Below are 22,946 nucleotides of genomic sequence, written 5' to 3'. Positions count from 1 at the left end.
TAGAAAAGTATATGAGCTGAGGATGGACAAATAGCTTTCCTTGAAGGTAAATGTGAGATATTACATTTTGGGAGATCAAATCAAGTTAGAGATTGTACAATGAATGGGAGGGCCCTGGAGAATGTAATGGAACAGAAGGAACTAAGACTGCAAATAGTTCGCTGAAAGTGGAGTCACGTGTAGATAGGGTGGTGACTGTCCTGACTAGTGAAAGTCTTTAACATGTTGACCTTCATCAGTCAAAGCACTGAGTATAGGAAGGTATAAAAGTTGCATCAAACTTTGGTGAGATCGCATTTAGAATATTGTGTTTAGTTTAGTTTACCCTGCTGTTGGAAAGGTGTTAATAAACTACGTACTAAGATTGCACTTTACACCACACGCTGTCGGAGCTGTGCTGCCAGGATAATCAAGGACATGACCCACACAGTCAACACACTTTTTGTCCCTCTTCCCTCCAGGAGAAGGTTCAGGAGATGGAAGATTCATACGGCCAAATTTGGGAACAGCTTCTTTCCAACTGAGATAAGACTGCTGAACAGATCCTGACCCAGATCTGGACCGTACCTTCCAAATATCCGGACCTGACTTGCACTACCTTACTTTCCCTTTTCTATTTTCTAATTGTGATTTATAATTTAAATTTTTATTATATTTACTTCGATTGGTACTTCAGGGAGCGCGAAGTGCAGAATCAAATATCGCTGTGATGATTGTACATTCTAGTATCAATTGTTTGGTGACAATAAAGTAAAGTAAAGATTGCAGAGGGAAATTACCACGATGTTGCCCGGACTTGGAGGGCCTGAATTACATGGAGCGGTTACATAGATTAGTACTTTATTCCCTGGAACATTGGAAAATTAGGGCTGACCTGATAGAGGTATACAAGGTCGTAAGGGACATAGACAGGTTGAAAGCACATGGTCTGTTTCCTAAGGAGGGGTTGCGAGAACCAAAAGAACAAAGTTTTAAGATCAGAGGTGAGAGATTTAAAAGGTACATCAGTAACAGCTTCTTCACACTGATGGTGATCACATTTGCCAAGAGCTACCAGAAATAGTAGTGGAGGTGGGCACATCAGTGACATTTAAGAGTCATCCAGAAATGTACACCAGAGTGGTTTAGAGGGCTATGGGCCAAATGTGGGTAGATGGGATTAGCTTGCTGGGCAACACAGTCAGCATGGCCAAATTAAGCCAAAGGCCTTTTTTCCCTGCTGTATGACTCTCGCTATTTAAGGAGGTATATTAATGTCCAAGAAGCATTTACCAGACCAGTACGGCAGAGGGTCCATGAAGAGTGGTCAGAAAGGCTAGCTTCCACAGATTCTATTCACTGGAGTTCAGAAAAATGAGAGGAGATATTAAAGTGTACATGATCTTGTATGAAACATGGTTTGTGTGTGGAGAGCACATCCCCTGGAGCTGGGCCTCACTGTTTAAAAATAAAAGGTTAGCCATTTAAGACAGATGAAACATAAACTTTCCTTTCAGTATATCATGAATCTTTGAAACTCCCTTAGTCAAAGAGCAATGGAAGTTAATTTTTCTGTCAAAGGCAAAAGAAGTTAGATAAGGTAAACAAGGGACGAATGATGACCACAAGTAGTTGAGGATGTAGAGATGAGGTTAAAATTAGATGACTTGTCATCTGCCTAACGTGGAGCAGGCTTGAAGGGGAAAGGCCTACTCCTGATTTTAAATCATTTGTTTTTAGGTTTTGATGCACTATCAATAACTCTCGGAGACGGGAGGCGAATGATAGGCTTTTATTAGCAGCAAAACAGAGCACAGCATCTCGGAGACTGAGGGGGAGCAGTGCCTCCAATCGCCTTTATACAGGGGTCTGTGGGAGGAGCCACAGGAGCAGTCAGCAGAGGGGCGTGTCCAGACAGGTATACATAGTTTACCACAGGTTTCATATAAATGGCCTGCCACCAGAGCTAGTAATTGTTTAAGGGACACAACATCACTGTGTACCGTGTTGTATGATGTAGGCAATCATAGTCTCCATGACCATGATTGGTCTTGGCAAATTTGACAAAGTAGTTTGTCATTGCCTTCTTCTGGGCAGTGTCTTTAGAACATGGGTGACCACATCCATTATCAACACTCTTCAGAGATTGTCTGCCAGACATCAATGGTCACCAGAACATCTGATATGTACCAACTGCTCATACGACAATTCACCACCTGCTCCCATGGCCTCATGTAACCCTGATCTTGGGGATGGGGGGGGGGGGTGCGGTTGGGCTAAGCAGGTACTACACCTTGCCCAAAGGTGACGTGCAGGCTAGAGGAAGGAAGGAGTACCTTACACCTCCTTTGATAGAGGCATATCTCCACCCCACCACTCTTTAGGAGATATAAGAGACTGTGGATTCTGGAATCTGGAGCAAAAAACAAACTGCTCAAGGAACTTAGTGAATCAGGCAGCGTCTGTGGAGAGAAATGGATAGTCAACATTTCAGATCAAGTCCCTTCATCTGGACTGAAATGTCCATGTTATGAGCAAGCACAGAGGCAGGGAAGGGAAGGAAAGAGCAAAAGGGAAGATGATTGACATGTTGGATGGCAGAAGTTAGATAATGATCTAAGAGCTGCTTTGATATTAGCACAATTTTTTTTAAAAAAGAAACCGAAACTAAGTTGGGCCAAGAGGATATATAAAATGAAAAATCAGAATTGTGACCAAAATCTGGCTTCCGGTTAAAATAGGACGGTAACTATCTGAAGCTTTTGAGCAGAATGTTGTCTATCCGAAGCTTTTGAGCAGAATGTTGTAGGACTCAGAAAGCTGTGAAGTACCCATTGGAAGATGAGGTGCTATTTGTCAGCCTTACTTTGAGCTTTCATTGGAATAACATTGATTAAAGATGGAGAGCTTGAAGTGGTAGCAAGAAAGAGTGGACATGACAAGTGACCATACCTCAGGGTTATGCTTGAGAGCAAAGCAGAAATGTTTGGCAAAAGCAGTCACACTGATTGCATTTTTTCCCTTTTGCAGAGGAAACTGAATCATGGGGATCAGAAATATTTTACCAATGAGAAAGTAATACAATTCAATTCCTGCGTCTCCTGGAAGAATGTTTGGAGTCCTTGACATGGGGAAATAAGGCAGTAAAAGGGTGATGTTTTGCTTCTGACTCAAATGAGGAGTACAACAGGAGCTGTGGAGGACATTCCCCTTCATTACAGAATGGAGGGGGAAGGGTGGTGTCAGCATGTCGGAGGAGGGTAACAAACTGGCTCTCAAAGTGCAGGTACTATTTTGATATTGAGAGACACGAGAGCAGGTCTGGAAAATGGTATAGGTTTAGCAGGTTGACTAACCACTGGAGATCCGCTGAGAAATAAGACAACATGTAGGAAGTACTGGTGTAGACGATGGTATAGGCAGAATAGATCAGACACAAATGCAGAAACTAGAAAACCAAATAGGATTTCTCACTAAGTGGGGGTTAGGATGAAGTGTAATCAAAGCACCTGAGACAGTCAGTTGAAAATGGAGGTGCTGAACTCAAAGAAGGGAAGAGATTAATTAGCACTTGGATTATGTGGTCACTGGAAATTGGAAGGAATAGTCCTGTAGCTTTCAGTTTTGAGCAAAAACAAAAACAGTGTGATAAGGGTAATCAGGTAAAATGAGTGAGGAGGAAGCCAGAATAAGATTGCTGTACAAAGTTCACAGGCAGGTGTACTGTAGATAAGACCTTGGTAATATTTTCTTTGAGAAAATGATTGACAGTCTGTGACAGTTCAGCTACTGTTTGAGAGTAGAGGTGGTGGATGGGTGGTGGCTAGATGAAGTAGAGGTCTCTTGAGCAATCCTAGAGGTGGGTGGATGTGTTAAGGGATTTAGATGGCCATGGTGAATAATAAGTGTTTAACACCTAGAGGCTAACTGTCAAAGTGATGGTAGGCTTCTCAGGAGTTCCCAAGTTGGATGGGAACTGACTGACACAGAAGAAAAGAAAGATAAATTTCTGCCCTCTTCTTCTCTTTTAAATGTTTTTTCCTGAACAGAGGGTTAAAGAGGAGTTTAAAAATCTACTAATTACCTTGCTATGTAACATGTAAACATTGTGTTATGAGGCAATGAAGATTTTGAATAGGCAAGGTAGCCATTCATTATTTATATCAGAACATACAGTACCTGAAAATACATTTTGGGAATTAACATACAGAAAAATATCTTAAAGGAATGAAATTGCTTTCATTATTTCAGTTAAGGCACAGGCTTATTTAGTTAAAATTGACTAATGCTTTCATTGAACTAGCAGGCAAAGGGAAGTCAGATGAACATATTCAAATGCTATCTGCAAACCCTTCACTTTACAACTTCAATGATTATATTAAGAGTCATTGACATTTATGGCACAGAAAGAAGCTATCCGCAACTCTGTAAAATGTCTTAATGGACCAAAACAATATTTAGCCCTCTTTCCAGTTTTTGATGCATGGCTCTGTGAGTTATGGCTCTTCCAGTGCTTGTCTAAGTACTTTCCAAATGTGGTTGTATTTTTTTAGCTTTCAACAATCTTTCAGGTATGGAATTCCTGACACCCATCTCTCAATAAGTGAGGTACTCTATGTTTTCTTATTTCTCATCTAATCCTTTTGTCAATTAACTTGAATTTGCACCCCTCAATTACTGATTACTCTAGTTGTGGAATAGATCACCTAGGGTCATCCTTTCCCGTCTTTAATAATTTTATACTTCAATTACATATCCTCTTCATCACATTCATTTCAAACTTTTAATATTTTACATTTAATTCCAAATATACACCAGGAAAAGCAAAAGTACTGAACCTTGCAAAGAACCTATTGCATCCAGGAGTCCATTCACTAAATTCCTATCCACCATTTCTGTCTGCTTTCTGCTACCGAGCTCATCCGTAAGCCTACTTGCCAATTTCCCTTTAATAATGGGGCGGCACAGTGGCATAGTGGTTAGCACAGCACTTTACAGTCCAGGTGGCCCAGTTTCAATTCCCTCTGCTGCTTGTAAGAAGTTTGTACATTCTCCCTGCAACTATGTGGGTTTCCTCCCAAAGTCCATGGACATACCAGTTGGTAGGTTAAAAGGTCATTGTAAGTTGTCCCATGATTCAGCTAGTTTTAAATTGGGCGAATTGCTGGGCAGCACGTCTCAATTCCACACTGTAGCTTAATAAATAAAAACAGTAAATAAATAAATATCAAGGCTGTCACCCTTTTGATCTATCTCCTGATGGGACTTCATTGATTTTTTAAAAGTTTTGTATACTATGCAAAATGATCTACTTTGATCTGAATTTCATGTACCTTCAAAAAATAGTTACTTTAGTTGAGCATGCCATTCCCTTAACATTGCCACACTGAAGATCCCCGATTAACTACACCTCAAAATGCAGATTTGTACAGTTTCTCTGATTTAACTTTCTGTCAGTATACCCACTATTGATGAAAATAGAAAATGCTGGAAATATTCAGCAAGTCAGACAGCATCAGTGCAGGGAAAACAAAATAAACGTTTCAGGACCAATGTCTTTCTACCAATGCTATCAGACCTGTTGAATGTTTATTCCACTTTGCTTTTATTTCAAACTTACAGCCTCTCAAGATTTTTTTAAGTATTTTCATTTACCCAGTACTGATGTCAGGCTAATTGACTTGTAGTGACATAATCCATCCATTTCTGACCTCTTTTAAAACCTGTATGTTAATAAGCACTCTGAACAAAAAGTACTGCAAAATATATCAATTAAATTTGATCCAAAAAATATTTACTTACAGTTAACTGCTAATTTTGAAGTTCAATATAGCCAGCATAGATTTGAAGGTAAATACTGTTCCCTCTTCTACAAAATGGGTTCTTTCTTTAAATGCATTGAAATGAAAACATTTATCCATCACTCAATCCCTACTTTACAAAAAAACAAAACAGCCATAAAAGTGAAACATTACTTTTGCATTGGTAATTGCTCACAGACATAACACACTTGGGCCTGAATCTGATTTTGTTAATGCTATTTTCATATTTTACTGAGGACATTATTTTGGATTCTGTGTTTATTTTTGGCTTCAAATGGTCTTGACCCAGTTTGAGAAAAGAACACTTATTTTTCTTTCAATGGAGATGCTAAGTTCCTGGGTGTTATTATTTTGGAGGACCTGTCCTGGGCCTACCACATAAGTGCAATTATGAAAAAAGCACGGCAGCGCCTCAAGTTCTTCAGCAGTTTGTGGAAATTTGGCATGAAATCTAAAACTGACAAACTTCTATGGATGTGTAGTGAAGAGCATCACAGCCTGGCATGGAAACACTAATGCCCTTGAATGGAAAATCCTACAAAAAGTAGTGGATATGGCCCAGTCCATCACAGGTAAAGCCTTCCACACCGTGAACACATCTACATGAAACGCTTTCACAGGAAGGCTGCATCCGTCACCTGGGACCCCTCCACTGAGAAGACATGCTGTCTTCTCACTGCTGCCATCAGGAAGAATGTATAAGAGCCTCAGGACTCACACTACTGGGTTCAGGAACAGTCACTACCCCTCAACCATCAGGCTCTTGAACCAAAGGAGATAACTTCACTCAACTTCATTCCCCCTGTCATGGAGTCAATGTCTCCCTCTGCTACTGAATCCTTGATTTTTTAGCAACAGAACACAGTCAGTAAGGAGAGACACAATAATTCTAACTGATGGACTCACTTTCAAGTACTCTTCATCTCATGTTCTCGATATTTATTGCTTATTTATTTATTATTATTTATTTGTACAGGTTGTTGTCCTCTGCACTCTGGTTGGACACCTTATTCAGGTGGTCTTTCATTGATTCTGTTATGGTTATTATTCTATTGATTTATTCTGCCCACAAGAAAATGAATCTCAGTGTTGTATATACTAACAAATATGTACTTCAATAATAAAATTTACTTTGAATTTTAAATATCTTGGAGCACCATTGGCAACCTTTAACAGTAGACCCATCAACTAAGTTGTTTGTTAGTGGCCTAACAAACAACTTAACCTGCCCTTGAAGAAATTAGTATTGCTTCGAGCCTAGCCTTACTCGCTTCTCTCATTCATAGCTGATAATGACCTCAAACATTTTATACGTATATAGATAGAAAGATAAATATATTTAGTAATGTAAAGAAAAATAAAGAATTATAAAAAGAATAATAAAGTTAGCAAATTTCACGACATGTGCCAGTGATAATAAATCTGATTCTGATTGCAATCTAACTAGCAGTCAGCTAGGTTGGTGGAATTAATAACTGAAACAGAAGTCTGCTCTGAAACTACAACTGATTCCTCTAGCTTTACAAGCATTGATCTGAATAGGATTGCAAAACAGGTCATGATTCCAAGTCTGTTCATCTATGTAGTGAAGTTCTCAGAGACCTTTATACAATTTCATGTATAAAATTGCCTGTCAAGTTACAGACAGCATTTCTCATTGACCTATGACTAATAATAGAGTTGAAAGAGATTTTGAATGATAGAATTGCTTAACTTTGTACTTTCTGCTTTTAATTGAAGTCAAATGGTATAGAATAGGTCTGGTTGACACACAATCCTTCATGGTTTCAGTTTCCCTGACATCAGAGACATTACTGAAATGTGATCCAAAGAATATCAATGTTGTTACCCTTATGAATGTGAACGCATGCAAGAGAAGGCTGGTAAAGTAGCATATTAATAGGGTGAAATGGCATCACATGTGATTGTTGATTGGACACATGGTACGAATCCCACTCTGCATCAGTCACCTAAGTATCCATCGTTTTAACTTAATGGAAAAGTTTGAGATAATTTTCAATATTTATTGAAAAAGTTCACGTGGATTATATAACACATCAGAGCTATTCATGAAAAAAAACACAAATCTTTGCAGTTTAATATTTCATTTTAACCAAAAAGTGCAGCAGTACTCTAAACAGTATGGATTTAACCTCTACTTTAGAAACTCAAATAGGTAAATCTATCCTGACCATTCAGTGTAGAACTAAGGTATTGCTCTACTATTGGAAGTGCTGTTGTCTAGATAAAATGTTAAGCAGAGGCCCCATCTGCCATCTTAAGAAGTACATAAAATTTCCCTGGACCCAGTTGAAAAGAAACAGAAGTACTCTGAGGAACATTCATCATTCTAACCAGATTCACTAAAATCTAATTATCAGGGTATTTGTTTTATTGCTATAAGAAACCTTGCTGTGAACATTTGCCTGTTTTGTGTCCCCATTACAGTAGTGGCTAGACTTCAAAAGTATTTCATTGACTGTGAAATGTTTTGGGACAGACTAAGGTTAGGAATGGTGCCTCATGAACAGTTTGTATGTCCTCCCTATGGAATACATGGGTTTTCCCCAGGTGCCCTGGTTTCCTCCCACAGTCCAAAGACATACCGTTTAGAAGGTTTTTGCTCTTTGTAAATTATCCCATGATTAGGCTAGGGTTAAATTGGGTTTGCTGGCTCGAAGGGTCAGGAGGGACAATTCCATGCTGTATCTCTAGATAAATAAATAAATGCATTTTATCTTTTCAGATTTGCCACTCCCTGTTCCCAAGCCATCAATATCATAAAAACACTCTTTATAAAGGTGTTTATTCAAGATTTATACTCCATTTATACTTTGCATATTAATCACATTTAACCAAGATTAAATCATGCCTTTTAAGAAACATAAATGAGAAAAATGTTATTCTTCTCTTCCTGTCTCCTTATTTCCCTGCCACTATCTCATTCATTACACAAGCCATTTGCTAGCAGGATTTCCTTAAAATCAATTCTAGACTATTCACTTCTACCCCATGCTGTGGAGAAAGAATTGTCCTCTTGCTGTGTCCTATGAATTCAGGTTGATGATCAAAAACTTAGCACTTGAAATGTTTGGCAAATGACTCCATGCATTACTGTTTTGTGAAACACTTTTTTTTGGCTATTGGACAACTAAGCAGCATTTTAGATATCAAGGGGGAAAAATAGATTTTCACTTGGTGAAAGCAACAAAATGTGTTTCCAAAGACTGAAACTTGCTACAGATTGTGCTTCAGGTTGACGTTCCAGTGAGCTGCAGAGGCAGATACCACAAAATCTTTGGAATCATTGATTCTATTCTCTGGTTGGAAAGTGTTGACCATCGTTGCTTCCGTATCTTTGGCTGAGAAAACTCAAGGTCATACTTTGAGGTTTCCTGATGGTACAAAACTAGGTAGGATTGTGAGCAGGCAGGAAGATGTTGAAAGATTTCAAAGAGATGGAGGTAACCTGGCTGATTGAATACATTGGTGGGGAAATGTCAGACCATCCATATTGTGTATTTAATATTTCAGTAATATTTGAGTACTATTGTAAATATATTGTTTGATTAAGCATTCTTGTTTGTTTAACTAATTCATTACAGGTTATATGTAAAAATACATGACTTGCATATGACATCATGTTACCATGTCATAAGTGCATGCCTCACTTGAGTAAAAATGAAACAAGAGTACACAGGTTATCCCAGCTCCCTTGTTTTCCTTCCAATTACCTTTATCTTTTGGAGTTACAAAACATAACTGTGGTGATGAACAAGGCATTAGAGTTTTAAAAATTTTAGCGAGAAATGACCAAGAAAAAAAAAAGCAGTACAGCGAGAAACGGTCGAATTTTTAAAAACCACAGCACATTTTTTTTTTCTTTGCAAGAGGAGAAAGATATTAGACCTAAAACAAAAGGCAAAAAGCAGACAGATTCACAGGTACATAACAGTGAGTACTGGGTGATATTAATCATAAATAAGAAAAGCAGAAATGGCTGGCTCTATCAGAAAGATAGACACACTCAAATGCACAGGAGAAAACTGGAATATGTGTACTGAGTGAATTGAGCTGTACTTTGAAACAAATGCAATAGCTAATGAGAAGTGAGTGCCTGTTATGCAGAGTGCATTGGATAAAAGCATACATTTTATGTAGAAGTTTGACTGCTCCAACCAAATCAGCTGAAGTGAGTCTTGCTGACATAATGAAAATAATACAGATAATAGAACCAAAACCATTGTTGATTGCGGAACCTTTAGATTTCATAAACTAAATCAATAGGAAAGGGGAGTCTATTTCAGTGTGTGTGCCTGAATTGAAGAAGTTGAATGAGCATTGTCAGTTTGGTAACAAGGTTAGTAATGCACTGAGAGATCATTTAGTTTATGGAATCATACAAAACATAATTCAGAAATGGCTCCTAACTGAAGCACAACTTACATTTAAAAGAGCAGTTGAAACCACTGTATCAATGGAAACCACAGCCAGAGATGCAATTAAGTTGCAACCAAGAATGAAAGTGAATGTGAACAAACTTGCAATGGTAAAACAGAAACCAGCCTGGCTAAACAAATTGTATTACTCTTGTGACAGGGGCTCACATACACCAGACCAATGCAACCTTAAAGGCAAAACTTGCATAAAATGCAATAAAGCAGGACACATGCAAAGAGCATGACTAAAATAAATAGACTGCACAGGGGAAGGAGAAAAGATAGAAAGTCAAGTTGCAGTTTGAAAAAGAGCACTGATCTGCATGCTGTTGATGAAAAAGCTGATCGTGATGAGAGTGACACGGGACTGTGTAACCTTGAGATTTACAAAGTGAAAGTTAACAAAAGACAAGCAATATGGTTTACACTAGAAGTGAATGGCAAATTACTTAAAATGAAATTGGATACTGGCTCAGCTGTTTCAGTCATTCCACAAAGTGAGTTTGAATGGCATTTCACTAAACTGAACTGAAGCCTGTGGATATTCAACTGAGAACTTATACTGGAGAAAAGATCATTCCTGTGGTAATAACATTCGTAACAGTGAAATCCAACGACCCATAAGACGCATTGGGCTTGTATGTGGTAAAGACAGGAGGGCCAGCATTGTGAGGATGTGATTGGCTGAGACAACTACAACTTGATTGGAGATCCATCCACCATTTGCATGCCACATCCCCTGCAATAGAGTCAGCTGAAAGTACGAATTCTTTAAACCAAGCATCACTTACTGTGGTCACATCATCAACGCACATGGATTACACAAGTGTGCTGAGAAAATTCAAGCAGTGGTGGATGCCTCAAGGCCAAAGGAAGTATATCCAGTGTGGTCTACAGCCTCGCGCACTGTTGAAATGTTGAGAAACCTCTTCTCAGGGACTGGTGTTCCAGAACGCTTAGTCAGTGATAATGGACCACAGTTCACTGAGGTCATTTTCAGTCATTCCTGAAAGAGAATGGAAGAAGACATATTATATCTACACCATCCGACCCAGATACAAGTGGCTTGGTGGAAAGTTTTGCCAGAGTCTAAAGAACGCACTGTGAGTAATGTCAGCAGAATGCACTACACTGCATTGAATCAGAAGCTTGCCACTGACCTCCTTTCATATCGCAATGCAGCACACTCCACAACCGACAACCCAGTGGCTATGCTGTACATGGATTGCCGCTTGTGCTCACACTTGGATCTCCTCAAACCCAATCTCAGAAGAATTATGAGGCACAAACATATGAGACAAATTGAAAGCTCCTCAAACAAGAAAATTTGATGTTTCACCAAGCAGTCCTGGTGGGGTACTACGGAGGTGATTAAAAGTGGACACTCAAAAATATTAAGGACAGAACTGGACCGCTCTCCTACATAGTGGAGACTGTGTCCGATATCATCTGGAGACAACACAACACATGTGACAACAATCCACGTTAGTGTACAAACAAAAATTGTGAGTATTTCCAAAAAGTGACAGATTTGAAAATAATGCTCAAAGACACCTGGATGTTCTTAAGCACAATCTCTGAAAACTAATAATATATGCAGGTGCAGCAATTATTTAAGATAGTGGATGGTATGTTGGACATAGTTTGAGAGAACTGATATATAGAAATACAGGTGACACCCGTGTTATAACGTTATGGAAATTTATAAATCATGACCAAGAACTTAAAAAATAAATAAAGTTTGGCCTTACGGAATTTGTAATAAAAGGAAATGAACAGAAAATTTATTTTTCTTTCCAATTTTCAGATAACACTGACTCACATTATGGAATGTCATGATATAGGTTGTTTTCTAGGAACACAAACCCCAGCACCAACTGCCTCTCAACCTCACCCCACAGAGGTCACCTGTAAAGATACCTTATTAGAATTATAGCAATACGCACAAATGTTGGAGGAACTCAGCAGGTCAGGGAGCATCAATGGAAACGAATAAACCGTCAACTTTTTGGCTGAGACCCTTCTTCAGGGAGTATTGGGGATCTGAATTGAGCACATTTATATGAGCGCTTTCACAGGAAAAACAGCATCCATCATCAGGGACCTCCAACACCCAGGTTATGCCCTCTTCTTGCTGCCACTGTCAGGAAGAATGTGCAGGGGCCTCAGGACCCACACTACCACGTTCAGGAACAGTTATTACCTCTCAACCATCAGGTTCTTGAACCAGAGGGGATAACTTCACTTGCACCGTCACTGAACCGTTCCTACAAATTTTGGACTCTCTTTAATGGACTCTTCATCTCATGTTCTTGACATTTATTGCTTATTTATTATTATTATTTCTTGTTTTTTTCTTTCTTTTTATATTTGCACAGTTTGTTGTCTTTTGCACATTTGTTGTTTATCTGCCCTGTTGGGTACAGTCTTTCACCGATTCTGTTATGGTTCATATACTTACTGAGCATGCCTGCAAGGAAATGATTCTCAGGGTTGTATATGGTGACCTATATGCACTTTGATAATACACTTATTTTGGACTTTGAACTTTAATGCCATATACTTGAAGTAAAATTAGAAAGTGCTAGAAATGCCCAGCAGAATGGGAAGCAACTGTGGGGAGAAAATTAGCTCTTCAGGTCAAAAACTAGAAAACATGGAAGTTTAAACAGCAGAGAAAATGCTTTGTGGAGACAATAAAACAATTGTCCACAATTGGATGGAGACTAAGTGAAAATCATTTACACAAGTTGGTTCAAGCTCAAGTTTAGTTATCATTCAGCCATACATGAAAACCCATGAATGCAGCCAAACAAAACAGCATTCCTCTGGGGCCAAGGTGCAAAACACAATACCAACAGTCATATACAACACAAGGCACATATAGCACATATAAGATAGCTAGTAAACACACAGTCACACAGGTCCCTGAGTGATATGTCCTGTAAATTGATGATGCATGGGTGTTATCAGCAAGAACAGCAGTTCCCAGCAGTGGGCAGACAAACATGCACATGCGCGCAATCCAGTTAGTCATTTCACTCTTCGGACACTGGAGAACAGCACCAACGGGAGGAGCCATGCCCCAACCCAGCATGGACACCATGCTACACCGCTTTCGGCGTCTCCTCTCCTGGATTGTAGCTTGAGGCCTAGCCCTCACTACAACGGAGATCGCGCAGCTCCCCCGCCGTTTGTCTCACCAATAAAAAAGGGAAATAGGCTTGCAGCGTTTTACATTACCAATGTCCGTCAGGATCTTGCGGTCATCCGAGCCAATCACTTGCAGTTAGACTGCACACCACCTTCACACACCGACTCTGATGCCTTCCTGTTGCAAGCGGTAACATGGTGGGCGCCAAATCTGGCTCCTCCAGCTACACCACCAATGAGCAGCTCACTGACGGGGTGGACTTACAGCACCTGAAGTTGTTAATGCCCAGCGTTTCCCTGCAATTCTAAAAACGATGTTTAAAAAAGGCAAAAACATCTTCGGTTGGCCCCTGAGATGCCGCTGTGTCCAAACGTGCCACCATCTTACCAGTTGGCGTCAGCTGAGAAAGGATGCTGAAGGTGATGCACCATCAATAACTCATGCTGAGACTTAGGAAGCGAGTTATTGGCTTTTATTGACTGGAAGAATAAACAGCACTACATCCTGGGGAAAATGAGGGAGAGCAGCAGCCCACAGTCGCCTTTATACAGGGGTCTGTGGGAGGAGCCACAGGAGCAGTCAGCAGGGTCTGTGGGAGGAGCCACAGGAGCAGTCAGACAGGTATATCTAGTTCACCACAGAAGGCTTAATAATATAACAATTTTTAATTGAGGATTTAAATAGGGCCTTGATAACCATATTCAGTGAGGTACTCTAAATCTAGTCAAAAACATTGAACACAGGAAATGCTAACCCAGTTAGCATTTTTCACACCACTGTTTACATCCAAAAATCAAATACATGAGTTAGGATTGGGAGTATCCTGTTTTGTCAGTTGGTAAAGCTACAGCCTCACAGTACGGGAGACCTGGGTTCGGTCCTGAGTTTAAACATCTTGCCGTGACTGTATGGGTTTCCTCCCACATTGCAGGTTGGTCACTGTACATTGCCCCTAGTGTCTATATGAGTGATAGAATCATGTGAGAATTGATGAGAAAATGGGGAGAATAAAGAAAAAATAGATTAATGGAAGGTTAGTGTAATGGACGGTTGATGGTCGGCCCACAGCCACTCTGTCAAGTGCCAGGATTTTATGCATTTAAGCCATTTCTCATTCTCATTCTTCAAGTAAAGGGCATATGATTCAATTTCCCAGGGCCTGTTTTTGGGGATTTTTATGTGTGTCATTTCCAGAATAATTCCTGATGCGGGCACGCCTTTTTATTGCTCGAGTCACATTGGAGGCCATCTCAATAAGGGCGTAACACCCATTGGGAGTGTGCAGAATAGACAGTATCAAACAAGCTTTGCAGCTGATTATTGCAATAACAACAGAGAGTGGAGACACAAATGACTGTAGGTGCTGGAATCTGGAGCAAAAAGACAATGAGCTGTTAAGTAACTCAGTGGACCAGACAACATCTGTGGAGGGAAATAGACAGCCAATATTTCAGGTCCATGCCTTTCAATGCTCCAAGTGAAGGGTCTTGACCCAAAATGTCAACTATCCATTTCTTTCCATGGATGCTCCCTAACTTACTAAGTTCTTTCATTGGATATATATTTTCTTTTTGCAATCAATAATAGCATCTTTAGTTGGAAACTTCTTCCCTTTTTGTTATGTTATCTTAGTTTTCGCCATATTTCTGGTAAACTCATTTCAGTTCAGCAGAAGTAAATCTGCAGAAATTAGCAAACCTTTGACTTCAGACTTTTCTGTTAATCACTATATGAACTCTACATGTTAACTAATTATCACTTAAGCTGAAGAAGTAATAATAGATAATACTTCAGAACATCTCATTCTCCTTTAACAAGTTGTATTTAATAGAAACTATTTCTTCTGTAAGGTACAAACCAGAAGGCATAAATTTAAAGTAGCATAGAATCATTAGAAGGGAAATGAAGGAAAAAAAGTCTTGTGCAGAGGGTGATGAGATGGTGGAATGCTTCAGGTTGGATTAGACTGGTCAGCACATTTTCCAATCAGTGCACAGAGATGATGGGATGAATGGTCTTCTTCTAAGTTGTAAATCTTTTGATTCTACAAGTCAGAGCTTGTGCACAGACCAGTTGCTTCCAGGCATGGCTCAGTACCAATGGAGACCTGATCTTCGACTCTGATAGACTGGCAAAGTGCAAGAGGAAGCTATTGAGTGCCTCACTGTGCTAAATGATAGGAAGAATGAAGGGAGAGTATACAGAATTAAACTAGCTGCTAAAACAGGTAGGAAGAGGAAAAGGATCTCAGTTAAAAGTGATATCCGGCACACTGTTCCTATGAGAAAAAAATCCTAATCTTACTTTAGATAGGAAGAGTACACTAGATATTTGTACTTCAGTTGAAGGGAGCAACTCATTTCACTGAATGTTACAGTCCTGAATTAAAAAATCTTAATAAAAACTGCAGATACAGGAAGTTTAAAATAAAAGAAATACAGAAAATGTTGGATGCATTCAATATTTTATCCAGAGGAAAGAAACAGTAAAAAGTTTCAGATTGAAATTGCTTCATCAGTACAGGGATGGATTGAATGGAAGCTCAGCAAGCTGCAGGCATGGTAGGAGAGGACGCGACGACGAGAATAACAGGATAATCTGGTCATTGAATGACCAGGAGCAGGAGCAGTTTGAGAGCAAGAGCAAAGGCAAAAAAACAGACAAATGAATGTAGGAGTTGCCAAATGCAGAGCAAGAAGTCACAACTGGCAGGTCAGGTGGGCATATCATCCACTTTCAAACAGAAAACATAAGTAAAACAAACCTGAGTAAGTCTCACAGACAAATGGTTGATTCAGAGAGACATGTCAGGTTACTTGAATTCAATATTGAGCCCAGAAGGATGCATCATGTCCAGATGAAGAATGATGTGCTGTTCCTCAAGCTTGCATCTGGCCTCATAGTGCAGGAAGGTCAAAGTGGGAGAGGAATGGAAAATTAAAGTGTCAGGCAACAGGACGTTCAAGATCACCTCTGGAGACTGAACAGAAGGGCTCCACAAAGCATTCAGTCAGTGTCCAATAAGGAGGAGACCATAGTGAAAATATACGAGATTGAAAAGAGTACAAGTGAATCAATATTTCACTTGGAAAGACCACTTGAGTCCCTGAGGTTGGAAAGGAAGATGTTAAAGAATAAATACAGGAAGAATTGATGGGAACATAAGGTGGATCAGGGAGTCATGGTCCCTCAGAGTGTGAAAAACAAAACAATGAAGAGACTTAAATGAAAAGATAAGAAAGTTAAATTAAAAGTGATGCGAACTTGAGCAGTACTTCAGGACAAGTTCAGTCAGGCTTAATTTAATCTGCATGGAAAGGCTGAGCAGAATTTACCCTAATAGTTGAACAGAATAAAATTGGAAAATAGATTTCTGAGATTTACGAATAATGGAATATTGTAAATCAGTGAGGTAAGCAATATTATCATTGGGTCTGAAGGACATGGATATGGGTTACAGCAGCAGAGACAGGCATAGATGGGTGATATTGCAGAGGAGGAATTAACGTACCTTTTACTAGAGCATCTGAAATTGATCCTCCACTTGGGATTTTATGGATTACATGATCCCAAAACGTCAAATGTTTCAGATAATTATAAATTTAATTAAAGATTTAAACAAAAGTATTTAAAATGCCTAATTAAAAACATACGAAAACGCTAACACATAATTTAAACATTCCCATAAGACTAGGTAGTTTCCTGAACACTTTTTTTCCAAAAGGGTCAGCAGCACTATGACATATATGGAGGTCACCATTTTTCCTCATGTAAGACTGAGGAATCATGGGCAGATCCATCAGTGGGGATGGAGATAAGATTCATCAATGTCTGACTTCCAACTCATCTGGGATTTCTAGATCTGGTCAAAAATATGCAGTGGTTATAAACATTACTGTGTAATAATTAGTTTAATTCACCCTAACAATCGTGCTCTATTAATAGCTCTCTTTTTCCTCAATATTTAATCGGACATTTGGCTTGTTTTGCACTGAAAATAGTTGTTCAAGTGCAGTATTTTCAGTGGTGATTATGGATTTGATAGAATAGAGCAATCAGCAGTATACCATTTTAGTTAAAACTATTCTCTCTCCATTCAGTTATTCCCTTTCTCTTACAAATAGATTGATTAGCATTGCTTTAACAACTAACACATCGTTACAAAGGAAAGCTATTTATGACCAGAATTAACATTCTGCTGTAAAATGTGATGAGAACAATTGTGCAAATTAAGCAAGACATGAAGGTCGAGATCTTTTTGTTCGAAGCAAATGGGGGTTGCATATATGCACCCCAATTGTGTAACCTGAATTTCTTTAATTCCCCAATTTGCTTAGTGAATTTCAACAAAAATGCATGTCTAACTAACATAAAGGTTTTCTTCACAATGTATGTGTATTAGTACCTATGAATGAAATCCAGCATTTCTTACTGAATGCCATGGGAAGTAATATAGGTAACAAGGCTTATTTGGATTCTTATCTATCGATTGCATTTATTCAAAATAAGCAGGTTTAAAAACTCAAAAGTATACTCTGCAAGTTTATCATGAATCTGTTATTTTTACAAGACATTTCATTCAAAACCAAATAATTAAAACAAACATGCATATGGTGGGAATTGTGACAGGGTTTAAGGAAGCCTTACATGAATTAGAATTGAAAAGAAGCAATGAGATAAACGTACTTTTGATTGTTAGTAGTAAGTATGTGACACTATCAGCCACTAGATGACCTTGATTCCTTTACAAATTAAGTCAGTGTGGTCAAATCTTAAGAGATGTGTACAAATGATAAGCATGAATAGATAGGAAATCAACAATAGATTATTTACCATTTGGAAGAAACTTGTAAGTTAATTTTATTGGAAATGAAGATTTGAATTCCTACATTTCCTGACAGAAATTTGCATCCTAATGTTATTTTTCTAACAATAATTTTTCAAATCTTTTCCCATAGTTTGAAGGCTGTAATAAGGCATTTTCAAGACTGGAAAATCTCAAGATTCACCTACGAAGTCATACAGGGGAAAAGCCTTACCTTTGTCAGCATCCAGGCTGCCTTAAAGCTTTTAGCAACTCGAGTGACCGTGCCAAACACCAGAGAACACATCTAGACACAGTAAGCATATCTAGGTTAAGAAACTAATATCCTACATCGTTAAGAAATAAATTATTTGGTAATTTATTCTCAATAGTAGTAACCTAGATCAAAAATAATTATATCATCCTAAACCTAATTTTCTTATTTCTTCTTCAGTTGTTACAAATCTGTTATAAGTGCAGTGATACTAACACTGAATAACTTTTGCATTTATTATAATTATTACTTATTAAGCAAAAAAAGTGCATGAAAAATGATGATCATGATCTTTAATAATTTTTAAATATTATTTGGGAAATTATTTTAAACCTATGTGATATTAAGTATTGAAGCTTTTTGCCTCATATGCTGTCACAAGCACATTAAATAATTGGTACTAATCTGTTATTGGTACTAATCTGATTTTAATCAATAACTAATATAATCTTTTGACCTTTAAAAAGTTAACAAGAGCTGAATGCAGTAAAAAAAATTCTGACTTATCACATTTAGTTCTTGCTGAAAAAAATACAATCCTATCAAAACCATTTGGTCATCACAGCTTTGTACTTATTATGATCATATGAGATTCTTTAACTCAGTTTTTTGAAACAAAGGTGTAATTGCACAAATTGAAATAATGCATGGAAACAGATTTAAACAAAAATACAGGACCCCAGAGTTTATAAATAGAGCCTTAGAGTCCAGAAATGACAATGTTATGATAAAATTTTGTTAAAACAATGGTTTCAGCCAAAAATGGGATATTGTAATCTGTTCTGGGCACACACATTTAGAAAGATGTGAATCCTTTTAAGTAAGTGCAGAGGAATTACTGCCATAATTCCAGGGACTTTAGTTTCATAGCTCATGTAGCTCTCCCTGGAACAGGCAAGGTTGCAAAACAATTTGATGGAAACGTTTAAAAATCGTAATGTATGTAGAAAGGATAGGTAAAGAGAGAATTGTTCCCTTTTTTTTTGGAGGACGTGTGATCTAAGGGACATTAGAAAAAGAACCAAAGTGACATGAAGAAGAAATATTTTATTCTGTGAGTGATATGGGGCTGAGATAGCAGGCTTAATAGTCGTCTTCAAAAATGAGACAATCTGAAAGGAAAGAAACTGCAGGTATTCTTCCTACATGGGCTCATTTGTAACTGTTCTCTGACAGTTTTGTCATAAAACTATAGATATGATACTTTTTGAAGATCTAGGAAAATGAGTCCAAGTTGTTTCTCATTATGGAATTGATGCACTTTGTGTGATTAAACCTTTTAATATTTGGTTACATGCAGTAATACCAAACACAAATTTTTATCTCTTCATTAATGAAAACTTTTTCAGTTAAGTTAACGAAGAGATAAAATTAAGACTAATTTTATTGTTTCTAAGTCTTAATTATTATTACCGAATAATAAGTAAGACATAGAAACATAAAAATAATTTTCGGCCTCTCACCTTACTCTGTCAGGTCTAACTTTACAATCTACATGACCCTTCACCTCCCAGCTCCCTTGTGTAAAGTACGAGAGATTTTGAACTATTTGCTTCGGAGGGGGATGTGTGTGAGAAACTTATAAAAGTTCCAAAGAATAAGAAAGGTGCATGACTGTGCAGTTGCTGCTGGTGTCAGTAGAATTAACTGTATAGGTACACCTTAAATCAACACAGCTCAAATAGTTCATGTCAGAGCTCCCCCTTCATTTGATCAAGTTGCTAAATCATTCTTAAGCATCCTATTCCATTTTGCTTCAGCTTTCTGTCCAATCCAATCTTGAAAACAAATACGATTTCTACATCAACTTCTAGTTCTGAATTGAATTCTGCAGCTTCACAGAAATTTCACTCTTTTGCAAATATCTTCCATTTAACTTTGCATCCGTGGTCCTTGGTAACAGAACTATCGTGTATCGGAAAGAAAAGTAGATATCATGTCCAAAATAAACAGCTCTTTCAAAATCAGTATTGTTCAAACCGGAAAAACATAATTTTTCTGGTCTTACTTTTAGAATTATGCTGCCCTAATTATCCAATACTTATGGTAGTTCAGCACAATATTATGAACAGATGGAGAATCATCACTCTTGTGGGAAAGATGTCAAGACCTTGGAGGGGCTGAAGAGGAAATTTACTAGAACGATTCCAAAGATAATGGATCTGTTATGTGAAAACATTAGAAAAGCTGGAACAGCTCACAAAGTATTGATGCTTAAAAGAATATTTAATAGAGGTCTTCAAAAATACACAGAATTTTAAAATTGTAAATAAGGAGATACTGTTTCTGTTAGCAGGTGGGTCAGTAGACAGACAAGATGGATCTGTAATATTCACAAAACAACCATGAAGGGACATAGCAATATATTCTGATTTAGAAAGCACTATTTAAAATAGAGTAAGCACAAAAATTGGAATGGATTGTGATTTTGAAACTCACAGACATTTAAATAGGATAGGTATAGGGCAAAGCAGACCTGGTATAGGAAAATGTTCAGCATGGACATTTTGGGCTATGAGACCTATTCCTGTGCCATATCTCTCTGTGACTCTTTGATATATTTCAGTTCTGTAGGGAAGAAAGTTGAACTAATTAAAAAGTCCTTATACCAAAGTGGTGCTTTAGATTTTCTATGTAGGATTACTCTCTCTCCTAAATAAACATTTGTAATTGGACTCTTTCAATGTATTCTCCTTATGCACCATTTCCCCAGAGTTATTCCTCCTTAAATTGTTGTTTACCAGATGATAACTTAGTTGTAAAGAAGAGTTAAACAAAATTTTTTGGAAGAATATCATCAACATTCTAAACTCTCTGTGATTCAGAACTAATTTCTTACCTCTGCCTTTGTTTTCTCTCTTTCCTAGCAGACTTAATTTGTTTTTAATCATACTGCTCAGATACTGTACATGGACCTTTCTGCTGTTTCTTGAACTGAGACCCTAAATGCTTTCTGTTGCTAATCGTTTCTGACTATGCTGCAGAGTCTCATGGGCTAAAATAATTGTAAGTATATAATTACAATAATTACAGAAGTCGTCTGCAAGTTTTCATTGAAAAATTAAAGTCATAAAGATGGTAAAGTTACAGAAGAACGGAACTTAGTGAATTCTTAATAACATATTTATTTCAGTAGTCATATCATTCTGATTAATGATTAGCATGCAGCCATATGAGGTACATTGTTAAAATATTCATAATTGGAAAATGGGTGTCTGTCAGCAACCTTTGACCTCTACTTAGGATCTTGCATGTCTGACTCTGATGCACGTCCTGTCCAGGTGAAGCTGATTAGTCTGAAATTAGACCAGAGTACAGTACAGCGGAATGCTCCTTGCCAACGTTCATTTTGAATCCCCGCTTCCAACGAACATTTGCTGTACTAATACTAGTGCTGTTTTCTCTTTTGTTTTAGAAACCATATGCATGTCAGATCCCTGGCTGTACTAAACGGTATACTGATCCAAGCTCGCTCAGAAAACACGTGAAGGCCCACTCCACAAAAGAACAGCAGGCTAGAAAGAAGGTGAGTTAATTTAGTTTGAAAAAGAGAATAATAATAGAATGGTAAAATAAAAAAAAGCTTGCTGATTCTCTTGTTGTAGTTCTCATTTTGGATACTATATGCATACCCCTACACTGAACGTTATGTAATAAGAAATTCCGCATTGAGTCCAGTCAGCTTATTTTATTATTTAAATTAGTTTACAACCTTATTGAAAAATTGCCGGTCACAGAAGGAATTCCATGGTATGAATAGAATTAATTCTGGATTTCCAAATCAGTGTTACTGAATCCTTAAAAAAAGTAAAGGACGAAAGATGAATTGTCTTCAGAAATCTTTCAAACCTGCTTACCTGTGATTATTTGAGTAAAATAGCAATTTTTTAAATTGCTATAGTATCACAAAGAATTTTAAATTCTAAACTCTATCATAAATATTTTGTATTGAAAGGATGCTAAATTCTAGAAAGTACAAGAAAGAAAGGTGTATACTGCACTTGTTGGTCGGTAATTTCATTTAATCTTCGTTATGAGAAGATATTCCTTACAATCCAGGCTGTCCATGCCACTCATAATTTTGTACATCTCCATCAGTTCCTCCCTCAGCCTCCTCTTTTCCAGGAAAAACAAGCCCAATGTATCCAGTCTTTTCTCGTAATTGAACCATTACTTATTGAAATTAAGCCATTGTTCTGTGCAATTTGCCAGCTGATCAATATCATTCTCTAACCCAACACTATCCTCCTCACTGTCAAACACACTAACATTTATTTATTTAAATCATATATTGTAAATAAAAATTGTTTGCCATTAGTTTTGTTGTAAAATCTCTTCGCTATACAGACGTCAGAATCTCAGTCAGAAGATCCTAAGCATGTAAAATATACCAATACAAGTTTCTGAAATAACAAAATTTTATTTGATTATTAATTAAATCTTAAATAAAGATAATAGATTAAGACATTTGACA

At 37.7% G+C, this 22,946-nt stretch overlaps 1 protein-coding gene across 2 annotated transcripts in view; it reads left to right on the top strand.

The window, feature by feature from the left end:
* glis3 (GLIS family zinc finger 3) overlaps positions 1 to 22,946 on the top strand; it is a 490,617-nt gene that overhangs the window by 303,391 nt on the left and 164,280 nt on the right. For both annotated transcript variants that reach the window (XM_073072436.1, XM_073072441.1), the window contains exons 5-6: positions 18,353 to 18,514; positions 21,888 to 21,998. In XM_073072436.1, coding sequence (XP_072928537.1) covers positions 18,353 to 18,514; positions 21,888 to 21,998 — 273 coding nt within the window. The remainder of the gene's footprint in view (positions 1 to 18,352; positions 18,515 to 21,887; positions 21,999 to 22,946) is intronic.

The sequence above is a fragment of the Hemitrygon akajei genome, chromosome 2 (assembly GCF_048418815.1).
Source record: "Hemitrygon akajei chromosome 2, sHemAka1.3, whole genome shotgun sequence".
Lineage (NCBI taxonomy): Eukaryota > Metazoa > Chordata > Chondrichthyes > Myliobatiformes > Dasyatidae > Hemitrygon > Hemitrygon akajei.
Note: the sequence above shows the minus strand (reverse complement) of the source record. Positions and strands in the feature narration are given on the sequence as shown.